We start from the raw sequence: 13,000 nt of genomic DNA, 5'->3' as shown, positions 1-13,000 counted from the left end.
ATGGATGTAAGTTTGTAACATCATCCAAATCAAATAATTTACTGTAGGTATTTTTATTAAAAACTTTAAACATTCTGATACCTTCATTTTTTTAACTTTCTTACTTACTGTTTGATATTTATGAGTCTTGATTGAAACGTAATGCCTCAATGGCAATTAACTTTTTTATTTTGTTCCTGATCTTCTGAATGCTTGTTGTACCTAAAAACCATATGGTTCCTCTATAAAATGCTCTAATTTCCTCTCTTCCAAGGTGTTGATGGTCTGTTGAAAACTGAAGAAAATGGTGACCCACATGGAGGTGAGGTTGAAGCAGCAAGGTGTCATTGAATTTTTGGCAGCCTGTACTAATTCATCGCCAAATGACAGCTGTTTATGGGGACTCTCCTGTTTACGTCAGTATGGTGAGACTGTGGCCCATGAAGTTGAAAAAAGCAAATCCTTCAACCTCTAGTGTGCTTTACCAACCCAGTAGTGGATGACCCCGTACCGCATCCGACAACAAGCATCAAAATTATGTCAACTAAATGATTCATGTTAACCATAGAATCAAACTGTGTCCGACTGTCACAGAGCTGAAAATTTCCCAAAAAGAGTGATTTTACTATAACTGAGATGCTGGGGTATCCCAGGCATTGTGCGTCAGGTACTGTTGATATCGACGCAAAAGCACAAAGTGCAGAGGAAGTAAGTTAGCCAGGATCTGTTGACCTGGTACAAGTGTGAGAGAGACTTTTCGCCATCTCATTCTCATGGGGGATGAATCATAAGCACTTCATTTTTAAACCAGGAAGAAACGACAATCGTTGGGAGTATCGCCATAACACACCCCCATTTGTGGGGAAGACCATGGTGACCATTTTTTTGGGACTTTCTAAGGTGGTGTGCTCATTGACTTTTTGCAAAAGGGAACCACGATAAACTCCCAGTACTATGTGGTATTGTTGGAGAAGCTCTGCGCATGGTTGTGCCGCGTGTAGAAGGATTTGGACTTTATTCTGCAGCTTGACAATACCTGCCCACACACGAGTCAAGAAACATAAGAGGGGCTGTAATGCCTGAAATTCAAAGAGGTTCTTCCGACCCTGCCGTACAGCCCCGACCCTACACCTTGCGACTTTCACCTTTTCCCAAAGATTAAAGAGCATCTTAAGGGACATCATTTTAGTTATTCTAAAGATGAGATGAAAGCCGCCATCTAATCCTGGTGTGGACAACCACCTGAATTCTTCTCAGACAGGTTTTCTTGACTAGTCATGTGTTGGCGCAAGTGCTTGGAAAGTTATAGGGACTATGTCAAAAAGTAAATAGTGCATTACATAGAGGACACATGTAACTTTCAAGTACAACAAATATTGTGAAATTCAATTAGTGCATAAAAAAGTTATGGCAATGGAGTCATTACTTTTCAATCAACCCTTGTATTTGTGCAGTTTTTATATGTCTTTCATATTTGCAGTTTCCCAATAAAAAGGATGTCATTTACAGATGCAGCCTTAACCAAAGGATTTTTTTTAAATTTCAAGGCTGCATTCAGCCTTAACCAAAGGATATTTTAATTTTAAGACTGCATTCAGGCTTAACCAAAGAATTTTTCAATTTGAAGGCTGAATTCAGCCTTAACCAAAGGATTTGCAATTTCAAGGCTGCATTCATCGAGTAAATAGTCATGTTAGGCTATCCAAATTCTTTTGACACTAATACACCCTGGTGTATCAACAATTAAATGCTTGTTCAGCAGTCAATTGTTAGCATTTACACATTTTTTTACTCTGTTTTCAGGCATTTTTTACATTTTTACATTTTGAAGTTAATCATTTGACAGTCGTAGATAAAGAAAATTGGTGTACAGCTGTTGCATGGCCAAGTTATTGTTATATTGTTACTGAAAGATATCGCACAAATCTTTCAAAGGCCACAATGATGCATGACAGGACATGACACATGAGTGACTTATCCTTGCATCGGCAACTAAACAATTATGGGCATCAACCTTTAAGATAAACTTTGAAGATGATATTCGAAAACAGCAATTGTGTACCTTTTTGTGTGGCATTTCAGCTATCGCTGATTCTACATCTGTTTTGGTGTCATCAGAAGTCCATAAATAAGAATGTTACTGCTCTAATTCTCTCTACTATGATGCACAAATTTTACTAACATAAAATTTAATTCAACATAACTTCATAGAAGGAACTCAGTCTTTGACTCTAGATTTGTCAAAATACCTGCAGTGATTTTTACTTATTTTTGCTGACAGATAATGTATTGTTTTTGTGTTAGTACTGAAATATAATCTAGTTAATACTGTCAGTTTCTAATTACGTTTTTTCTTTTCAGAATTTGTACATCACTATGGTTGGGTTGTCATCAGTTCAAAATGCTCCTTTAAAAGTAAGTATAACAAAATTGAACATATTTTTAATCAAATTCATTTATTATCAGAATTTCTGCATCGGTTTATAGAGATTGTTTGCATCTATGCTGCCAACTGCAATAATTCTTGATAAAATAGGCATACACATGCATTACATTATTACGTCACATTTTATTTATCATGATGCTCACAAATACATAAGTCAAAGGCAAGTAATTCAAAACCAACTAGGTACTGCACTTATAGATCAGTGCCAACACTAGTGCCATCTAAATGGAGAACATTAAGAGCGGGAGAAATATAAGTTAAATCAGATTTGCCAGCTCAAACACTACTTCAATAGAAAAGACACTCCAAGTGGATTTATATTATTTTATATTTAAGGTCTTGTGTATTGAAAAATATTACATTGCTATGTGCTTTGTCATTTACTAAAAAAATTTTTTTTTAATATTGTTATAAACCTTTATGTTTAATATATCATCAGTCATTAAAATAAACTCATCAACACTAAACAATTTTTTTTCTTATTATACTTATGCTAAAAAGGTTTGTAGCAGAAAATCTTTTAAATATTCAGGTAAGTTGGTAAAAAAGTTTACATATGGTAAATTGAAGACTATTATTTTGAGTCTTCTGAGTTTACTAAAGGACATTTTAATGAGACTCAACATAAGTTTGTGTGATCTGAGAGTGATTTTTGGTTGCAATTTAAATTGTTTTAAGCTACATAAAAAACCATTGATACAAGTCCAGATTTATTGTAATTTTTTTTCAAAGGTGGGACTGTGAGTGAATGATGGTGGTGTATGATGGGTGAATACTACAGTCCTCCTAACTTCTCAACTGCCTTCCTTACAATGTAGGGATTATAGGAAATGAAGTACGTGCAAGGGTCCAAGTAAGCACACTATTTTATTAATATTACCATACTCCCGAATTGGGTTACAATTGAAAATAAAATAAACTCTTCTTTAGTGTGCTTTATAAGCAAATGTGCAGCACTGTACTTCGCTACTCGTCTGCGAGATGTCAGCATACTGCGCCTACTTCACATAGGCACTGTAACAAAAAGGGGGATATGATAACACAATAATTGGAAAAGTGAAACACAGAAAATATTAAATTGCTGGATCTTTCTTAACTGAAGTTACAATGAAACTGCATCAATTAGAAATTATTTTTTTTTATTTGCCTTACTGTTGGCAATAGCATTACAGCCTGAAAACTTATATTTGCAAGTTCTTACAACAGTAAAGACACCAGCTACAAACATTCAAATCATGGTTGTAAGCATCACTAACAGCTATGTTAAATTCTGCGAAGGCAATTCTTGGACTTAAGAAATATTACTCTCCAACCTTTAACAAGAAAATGTTTATAATAATAAAAGATAATTTAAGCCTCGCTTTTGTCAGAATAAGGCACCGCCCATGATTGCGGCTGTAGCTTATTTGCAACTTGCCTTATAGTTTTTAGCTCTTGTTTAGCGACTATCCAGGGATGGTGTGGCCCGATCATTTTGTCACTGCTCCATCATTTTGGCACAGTGATTCTGGAGTTTAGTCCTGCAGCACTTATTCCGGCAGTTTTCCCGGTCCGAGTGTTGTCCCTGAAGGTAGCTGTGCATCTCCTGACAAAACTGTTGTCCACTCGCTGGTGCTGCCTCGGACACCTTGGAGAACTTCCTCTGGCAAGCGTACGATCGGGAACTCGTGCTGCAACTGGTGTCACGGTCAAAGAATGGCTTTCAACTCTGTTGTGCTGGGTGCTTATATCCAGCGTAGGTATGTTAAGTTCGTGTTTGTCACCGCCAAGCTGCCCCATCTGTTGCAAAGCCGCGCCCTTGTTGTGGTTGCTCGCTCCGCTGCTATCACTTGCTGCCTGCGGACGAGTCTACAACGAAGTGCCTGTCTACTCCCATCGAGCTTGCATAATGTAACGTACTCTTACGACATCCACGTATAAGTTCTCTGTAGGCCTGGTCCGTTCTTCAAGGTGGGCTAGTGACGTTCAGACGGTCAGCGAGCTAAGGACAGCGCGGAGTGCGGCGGGTTCATCCTTGTGAAGCGTGCTTCCTTCTCTGGTGGTGCACCGACACTGCGGTAGTGCTGTGTTAGATAGTACTTCTTGCAGTCCCTGAGGCCAGGTATTTATACTAGTTGGCTTCGGCGGTTATGCAGACGGGCCAATCAGAGTGCTGGATTCGAAAAATGCAGCAAATCTGACATTTTTCGGCTGGTTGCGGACATCGGGGATGCAGCTAAGGAGTTTCGTGGGCTACCTATCGCTGAGGCATGCAGCAGTAATGCTCGTAGGCGCCTGCGTTTATGAGCTGCGCTGCCACTCATGTCACTGTGATGGTGTGCTTGATTCAGGGGACTGTTCACACCATAAAATATAATACTATTTATAAAACTCTGTTTTATTACAAAGGGATATATAAGAGTGCATAATGTTAACGGATAAGTTAGAGGTTCAGAAATATTGAAGAGTAGTTGTCGACTCCTCTAATCATAAAAATTACTATTTTATAAGAAAGCATTAGTAGTTGCATTTTCTTATGTAGGCCTACCTGTACTGGTTTTGCTAGGAGTCTTGACTCTCTAAGAAAATAAACTCCAAATCTTAATGTAGCAGGTATGAACCTGTTACCTTTCTGGAAAATGTTGTGTTGTATTATTTAATTGTGTGAAATGCTACAGGCATGACCCATTGCAAGGCATTTGTTTGTTTTAGAAATGTCAATATGTGCAAATCATAGAAAACAAGTCATGGTTAGATTTTGCAAATATAAAAAAATTTTAAACACAAGAAAGAATTGATTACGTAAAAATATACGAAACAACGTTGACAATAATTGAACCAATAATAAATAGGTTTAAACATGGAAATTATTACTGATGAGAGGCAGAGAGATCTGAAGGATACAACAAAGACACATTCGTGAAAAAACTCAATATAAAATAACAAAGACAAAAATTACAGTGGCTTTCAAATGACATGTGCAGACTGTAGTCCTAACCATGGGCACATATTGCAATTTCCAAATAACAGTGAAAGAAGCATTTAATTATACACCTGGGGTTTTTTAAGGGTGAGAGATAGGAACTTGGTTTCAACTGTTTCTATGCCATAATGATTTTATTTTTATTTTTTAATTTTGGCTATGTCAAAGCCTAGTTTTGTTACATGTGGGAAATACAGGTCAGGAAAGGATAGTCCAATTAATTACAGTTTTATTTATTAGCTAATATTTACACTATTTATTAAATAACAACACTTTAAATGTCTGTCCACAAATTATTCACAATTTCATAAATTCACTATTGGCCTGCCTCGTCTTTAGCACGTAACACTGTCCCCTCCTTTACCTGTTCTTCCGAAACAGGTAACACATCTCTTCTAGCGTATTCCCTCAATCTGTCCATATGTATCACTTTCATTTGTCCTGTCTTTCCTCTCTGGAGTCATTTAAACACTTAATATGGGCCTTCCATGCCGCTTGAAGTTTAGGGCACCTGCCTTTCTTTCGTAGCGGGTTGTATAGGCAAACAAAATCATCTTCCTGAAACCTGGTAAAGTTAGTGTTCAGGCCATGCCTTGTCTTCATCTGGGTTGTTGATAATGATATAATTTGATATAATTTCTATGTGCCTCATCGTGTATGAGTGCCATACGCTCCTCCAGATGATTGCCATAGTTGGTGGTGTTGTTGGCTTTTGGCGAGGATGGCAAACTTGATGTCACAGGGTAGCCTCAACTCCTGTACAAACAATACTCGCAGGAGTCTGTCCAGTCAAGTCATGAATGGCAGCCATATATGCCATCCGGAATAATAAAATGTGTGGATCCCAATTATGTTGGTAGTCAGCTATAACCTTGGCAAAGTGTTCCTATTGAACCTTTACACCATGCCGTCAGACTGAGGATGTAAAGCTGTAATTCTTATTTTCTTTATCCCCTGTAACCAAAAGACCTTATGTAATACAGTTCTAATTTTCTTTATCCCCTGTAACCGAAAGACCTTATGTAATACAGTTGATTTAAAATTGTTGCCTTGTTCCAAGTGCAGCTCTATCATTACCCCAAATATGTAAATGAGATTGTTGACTAGTGCATCCACCACGGTGGTGACTCCCTGGTTAGAAAGAGCATAAGGCTCTGACCACTTCCTGAAATCAATTGTGCCAGGATATACCGCTTACCATATTTAGTCTGGGGAATTGGTCCAGCAGTGACAATAGCTGCCCTTTCAAATGGGTCTCCAGCATTGTATTTTTCCATGACTACAGTACTGTGGCCCTTTTCTTGCTGAACATGTGTCACATTGCTTACACCAAGATTCTACATCCTGATGATACCTCAACCAGTAGTAGCGCCGAGGAATCTTGGCTAGGCTTTCATTTACTCCAAGATGGCCACCCAAGGTCCCTTTATGCATTTTTTCAGCACTTATGGCACTAGGCATGTCGAGAGGAGTAGTTGCATGGTAACCACTTTCCTGTTTGGACTCTCCCTTGCCCTCTCCAATAACCCATTCACCATTCTTAAGGAATCCCGTTGTGCCCAATAAACTTTCACAGCCCTTCGGTCACTGGATATCTCATGCCATGATGGCCGTCCTGTAGCCCTCTCGTACAAGCCTATAATTGCCCCTAGGTCAGAGTCTTGTTGTGCGCCATTTTTATGCTTGTATGGCCCCATTTATCCTTGTTGTTAATGATAGTTGTAAGTCGAATGTCTTCGATTCCGTCCATTCTTCTTTGCACTTTTGCAATTATTGCAGTCTACATTGTGTGGTTGGTGAGAGAGGGTATCAGCATTGCTGTGAATTCAGTTATTCCTGTGTTTGATTCGGCAGTCATACTGTTGTATCTGTTTTATCCACCTAGCTTGTTATCCTTCTGGGTTCTTGAACTTCAACAGCTATTGAAGTGCAGCATGATCACTGAGTACAAGGAATTTTCTCCCTATAAACACTTGTGAAAATGCTGCAGGGTCTTAACTACAGCTAGAAGTTATATTCTTGTAGCATAGTAGTTGTGTTTAGGCGTAGATAAAACTCTGCTGTAGTATTGGATGACTTGTTTGCTTCCATCCTGAATCTAGGAAAGTACCGCGCCCATCCTATCTCCACTTGCATCTATGTCAAGGACTCCATACTGATGGGAGCAGACGAGTATGGGGCTATAACACAGTGCCTCCTTAAGGTTGTGAAAGTCATTCTCACACCCATAAATCCACAAAAATTGTCTCTTTTCCTCAGTAACCTTATGCAGTAGTTTGGCAATACCTGTGAACCCAAGTGCAAAACGCAAAGTGTCTATAGTGGGTACAAAGTCCTAAGAAACTTATCTCATTTTTATTTTTAGGTTGAGGTCACTCATTTACAGACTGTTTCTTCTTAAGGTTTGTTCATACTACATCTTTTAATACCACATGACCTAGAAATACTTCTTTGGGTCATACATACACTTTCACTGTATTTCCAACCACAATAATGTCATCCAGGTATACCAGCCAAGATTTCCAAGTCAAGCAATACAATAAGTGTGTCAAGAGTATCATTGATACATTGAAGGACATAGTGGTCCTCCTTGGTTATGCCATTCAGCTTCTGGTAGTCCACACAGAACCTCAGTTTTCCATTCTTCTTTGCCACCAGAATGATTGGGGTTGCCCAAAGACCAGCTGATGGCTCTTTTACTCCACCCTTTGTCATACCTCTAATCATTTATTTGGTCTCCTTTTGCTTTGCTAAAGGCAGCCACCGTGGTGTCTGCCATATTGGGTCTTCATTGCCTGTGTTAATTTGATGGTAGACTAGGTTTGTTTTTGCAAAGTCAGTATTCCCCAGAGATGTTTATTAGAAAAGCAGTAACTTATTCTACTTCTTCAAGGTCAATGTTCTCCTAGATCACTTTAATAACTGATCTAGTTCAGGACTCAGTGATGGTAGAGTGTGCTTGTGAGGTGGAGAATCTTCACACTGGGCTACCCAAAGAACTGGTTCAAAGTTAACTATTGATTCTCCTTGTTTCAAACACTTGTTTTTTCAGTCGAGGTTGGCAACTCGTACTGGTATGACTTCACCAACCTTTGCAATGCTTCAAGCAATTAGAAGTTTCTCCAACCCTATTGTAATATATGGTTCAGTTATGTAGTTCAAGGTGCTGCTAGAGTATCCCTTTATCTCAGCTAGTTTGCTGGAATTGAAACAGTTTCATTAATTACTTCTTGCATTTCAGGCACTTCCAATTGGTCAGGAATAAACCATGTCGTCAAGAACAAATCCATATTGGTTCATGATATCCATTCCTAGAATTACCTCATCAGTAATGTCCGTAACAAGTGTGTCCGGGAGAAGGTGGGACCTACCCTACACCCCTGCTGGCCAGCACTCCGGGCTGTCTGGCCTGCCTCGTCTTAAGCAGCCTTACAAAACTGGCCTGCCAGTCTCTAGCATCCTCGTAACCATACATAATTAGTGGAATGCCTGAAGTTAATAGTGACTGGCTGCTATAAATGGTTTCCTGTGTGAAGTCATTGATGTTTGGTATTGAATTCATTTTAGGAAATGACTACAACTGTAATTATACTTAGAGTTGTTCCGATACCATATTTTCCGATACCGATACCACTTTTTTTTTTAAATTATTTTATATTTTTACATGCCATTACGGTTGTGCAGTAATGTAAAAAAATTAAAAAAATGAATCATAATTTAAAAAAAAATACTTTTATTTTTACTACAATATAAAAAATAACAAAGTAATAATTGAAATATGTTTGCACAGTATTAGCAAGATGGCAAGCTAAAGTGTTCAGGAAGCAATAGACTGCGGTGATCTGTAACAATAAGTCCAGCTTGCGAAAAGACTTGTCCAGAGAAAACTGAACCAGCTGGTACAGCAAGCCAGAATTTGACCAGTCTCTTGAGATTCTTGTATGGTGAAGAACCCCAGAAACTAGCCGGGATGTATCATAGCTGACAGGAGACTTGCTAAGATTCAGTTCTCTCTCAACACTGGTTTCACCAACTGCTAATCTTTTGTTTTTGGCTTTCTGACTTATCAGTCTTTTGGTTACCTAGAAAATAAAGCAATGGACATTAAAAATTGACTCTTATACAAGAAATTTTTATTAAACTTCCTGAACCATTAAATTTTATGTTAGTAATCTGCAAAAGAGAGTGTTGATGATTTTCTGTAACTTTTTCACATTCGTTATCATCATCATCATCATCATCATCATAGCTTTGACTATTCTTGGAACTAGCAGCAGGTTCAATGAGAGAAATTTCTTCGGAAATCAGTTCTCTGCACTTTCTCAAAGTGTTGTCAATGTCATCATCATCATCATCATCAAAGAAACTGGATTTGTACCTAGGATCCCGCACTGTTGCCAAAATATTAGACCTGGAGTCAAAAAGTGGAAACCATCTTACCAGCTCTGAATGTAGGTCATTCAATAAACCTGTCACATTCTGTTTTTCCAGTTCTTCTTGCAAGTCAAGTAAAACTGATTTCAGGCCATGAATCTAAGTATCGGTATCGGAACAACTCTAAATATACTGTCAATACACACTTATGTTATCACCTTTGAAAACCTCTTAATATGTAATATCTGCCTTAACAATCAAATTTTCAATATTAAAATTCAAAAAATTGGTATGGAATAAACACTGTTCAAACCAATATGTTTTTGTGTTCCTATCCCTCCCCTTTACTTCTTTGTTTTTGCTTCATTTTACTGTACTGCAGAAGATCTAGTATAGTGGCTGACAAAAACTATATTATTTTTCTTTGATTAACAAAACTATTATAGACACACTTGGATGTTTGGTTTCTTATAAGCTTGCTTGCACTTGGTGCTACTCATATCAATCAGGCACACTTGTTTTACCACGTTGAACAGCAAACCCACAACCATGTGTGATACCAGTGACTTTTGCTTATATGTGGTTGATGATCAGACTTTGAATGTTTACATTTTTCTGAGTGATTTTGACAACACTGATCATGGGAATACACCAATCCCTCACTTAGCACATCTTCAGATTGCGTGAATTCATTTAGCGCGGTGTTAATTTCACTGCCTCAGTCTTAAATAGCACATCTGTAAATTTCAGTTAGCACGAAATCGCCACAGGCAAAAAAGTCAGGCATGATGCCAGAAAGTCTGTTTCAACTCAATAAACAACAGATGTATCGTGCGTGGCATACAGTTAGCCATACAAGGGAGGAAGAGATAAGCGCACAGGTCGGACTACGCTATCGGCTGTTGTACAAACATCAGCTATGGTAAGTTAATTTGTGGCTATGGAGTGTAAAGGACCAAATGTTTTTACACCCGCGCGTATGCCACCATGCCGTGCCATTGTTGCCCGGCCTCAGACCGGGCCATGATGAAGTAACCTTCAGTCTAGCCAGTGGCAGGGAACTTGCATGCACAAACACAAGCATCGTCTGCCGTTAAATATATGTGCACAAGCACCTGCAGTTAGAATCATAGTGGAATCATGGCTTCCAAGTGAGAGCATAATGCATTGTGTTCCTATATTTGAGACAAAACTAGAAGTATTACGACGTGCAGAATGTGATGAAGGTCACACTTATGTTTGTTGCACTTTAGTTTTAAGCAAGTCAACTGTGTACAAAATAGTTCAAAATAAGGACTCTATCAAACGTTTATATAAGTCTGATGCTGTTGGTTGTACTAGCGAGATTATATTTGACATTATATATCGGAACAGAAATAAACAGATGATTCAGGTAGTTAAATGAATGGTGAAATGAAAAAAAAATAAATCACGGGCCTGTACACCACATTGAAGTTCATAATGATGCTCTGGTCTAGAGGTTGACAGGCAGATGTGTGTTGGATGGCAGGTATATAACTTTGCCATTTTAAAGTTGCAGGCTTACTTTTTTTTTGTACCCTCATTTTCCTGTTAAAACTGGCAAGCCATAAAAAAAAATATCTCGTCATGTAGGCTTGTTTGTTTGCATACCTACCATTCAATGCCAAGTATACCCTTAAAACATGATGTTTGCTTTTCAAATGTAACAGGTTTAGCAAATTTGCCTGCCATATTTACATGCAGTTAAACTGTCACTGTTTCTTTTAAAATTTTTCTACCCATTCATTTTTTCAGTTTTCAAAGCCATTGTTTTGTCAGGCAGTGCAGAAAAGAAAAAGCACTTTCATTTTATTGTTCCGCCCAGCTACGATGTTTTGGTGTACTTCTGCACCTTCTCTGCAAATGTTCTTATATGAGATATTATGTCTTGTGTGAAATTTGTCCAGCCATCCCACACCACAGAGTGTAAAATTTGTCCAGTCATCCCACAGAGGCTTTAAAATTGGTGAAACAAACATCTTTGGCTATCTGTAGTGCCTTCTCACAAATGAGAGGCTCAGACAACAGAATGTTGCTTTTTGCCCTGCTGAATCATTCACAGGTAGCTTATCTATTGCTAATCCTTCAGTTTTTTGGAAATGAATGTTTGCTTAGTTGCTCCATTCACAATTTTCTGTGTTAGTCTTTACTCTTTATAATTTCTCCAATTTCTGTTTTTCCCACATGCACATTGATTACATCAATTTTTTTCTTAGAGTGTGAGACATTTTCATTTCTGATACATTGGTTATTTCTAGTGATGGTTCGAATCCCATTTTTCTCGAATCCGAATCTCGAATCCGAATCCCAAACAGTACCGCGAATCCACCCCTCGAATCCGAATCCAGATTTCAGGGGTGTAAAATTTTATTTATAAGGAATAAAAGAGGGGGGGGGGGGGGGTGTGAAAGTGAAAAAAACATAATGTGGAGATATTCAACCCTTTAAATTTTTATTTAAAAAAAAACAAGCATTTTGACACGTTCTGGATCCAGACTATTCCGTTTTTGGTCACATATGTTCCCTGCAGTGCTGAACAAACGTTCAGAGAACACTGTCGCTGGAGGTGAACACAATTATTTTTTCGACAGTTTATGTAGCCTGGGTAAACACGCAGACTGAGTTTTCCAATACTCCAGGATGTTTTTATCTGGGTTAACTGTTGGATCACGCAGGTATCTGGTCACTTCATCAACAGCTATAGAATCCGACTTGATGGATGTGAGGTGTTCAGGCATTATCTGTGAGTAAAGTGACCATATGCCACTTGAGGAACCAGTTTGAATAGGTACCTGGTTAGAAAATTGAAAGAAATTACTAACAGATACAAACAAACTGCAGAAAAATTAACAAAGCAAAGAGAACTACTTACCCCATCTTGCTTTTGCACAACTCCACAATGCTTATGCAAGTCAAGCTTTTGTGCTGCTGTAGTGAGAAGTTCCACTGCTCTGTCAAGCTTTTCCTTGCTTGTGAACACAGCTCCTTTAAATCGAGGATCAAGTAGTGTACTTAAAACCGACACTTCTTCTTCTTCTAGTGTCCTATATCTTTCTGTCAAGGATGCAAAAAGATCATTCTTCACACCCTGAAGACCTGAAAGTACAGGTGCAGGTTTCTTTAACTCTTGTAGCAGACTGTTAACAATGGGTATGATTTCTGATGAATTAACACCAGCCTTACTTGCTTGCAAGGTAGCTTGGTCAAATATTTTCAGA

At 38.3% G+C, this 13,000-nt stretch overlaps 1 protein-coding gene across 1 annotated transcript in view; it reads left to right on the top strand.

Moving 5' to 3' along the window:
• Positions 1-258: 258 nt before the first annotated feature.
• The window catches only part of LOC134529302 (type-1 angiotensin II receptor-associated protein), a 73,011-nt gene continuing 60,269 nt past the window's right edge, over positions 259-13,000 (top strand). The window contains exons 1-2 of the mRNA XM_063363211.1: positions 259-404; positions 2,341-2,394. Of these exons, the coding sequence (XP_063219281.1) occupies positions 363-404; positions 2,341-2,394 (96 nt within the window). The 5' untranslated portion in view covers positions 259-362. The remainder of the gene's footprint in view (positions 405-2,340; positions 2,395-13,000) is intronic.

Source organism: Bacillus rossius, chromosome 2 (genome assembly GCF_032445375.1).
Source record: "Bacillus rossius redtenbacheri isolate Brsri chromosome 2, Brsri_v3, whole genome shotgun sequence".
Taxonomy (NCBI): domain Eukaryota; kingdom Metazoa; phylum Arthropoda; class Insecta; order Phasmatodea; family Bacillidae; genus Bacillus; species Bacillus rossius.
Note: the sequence above shows the minus strand (reverse complement) of the source record. Positions and strands in the feature narration are given on the sequence as shown.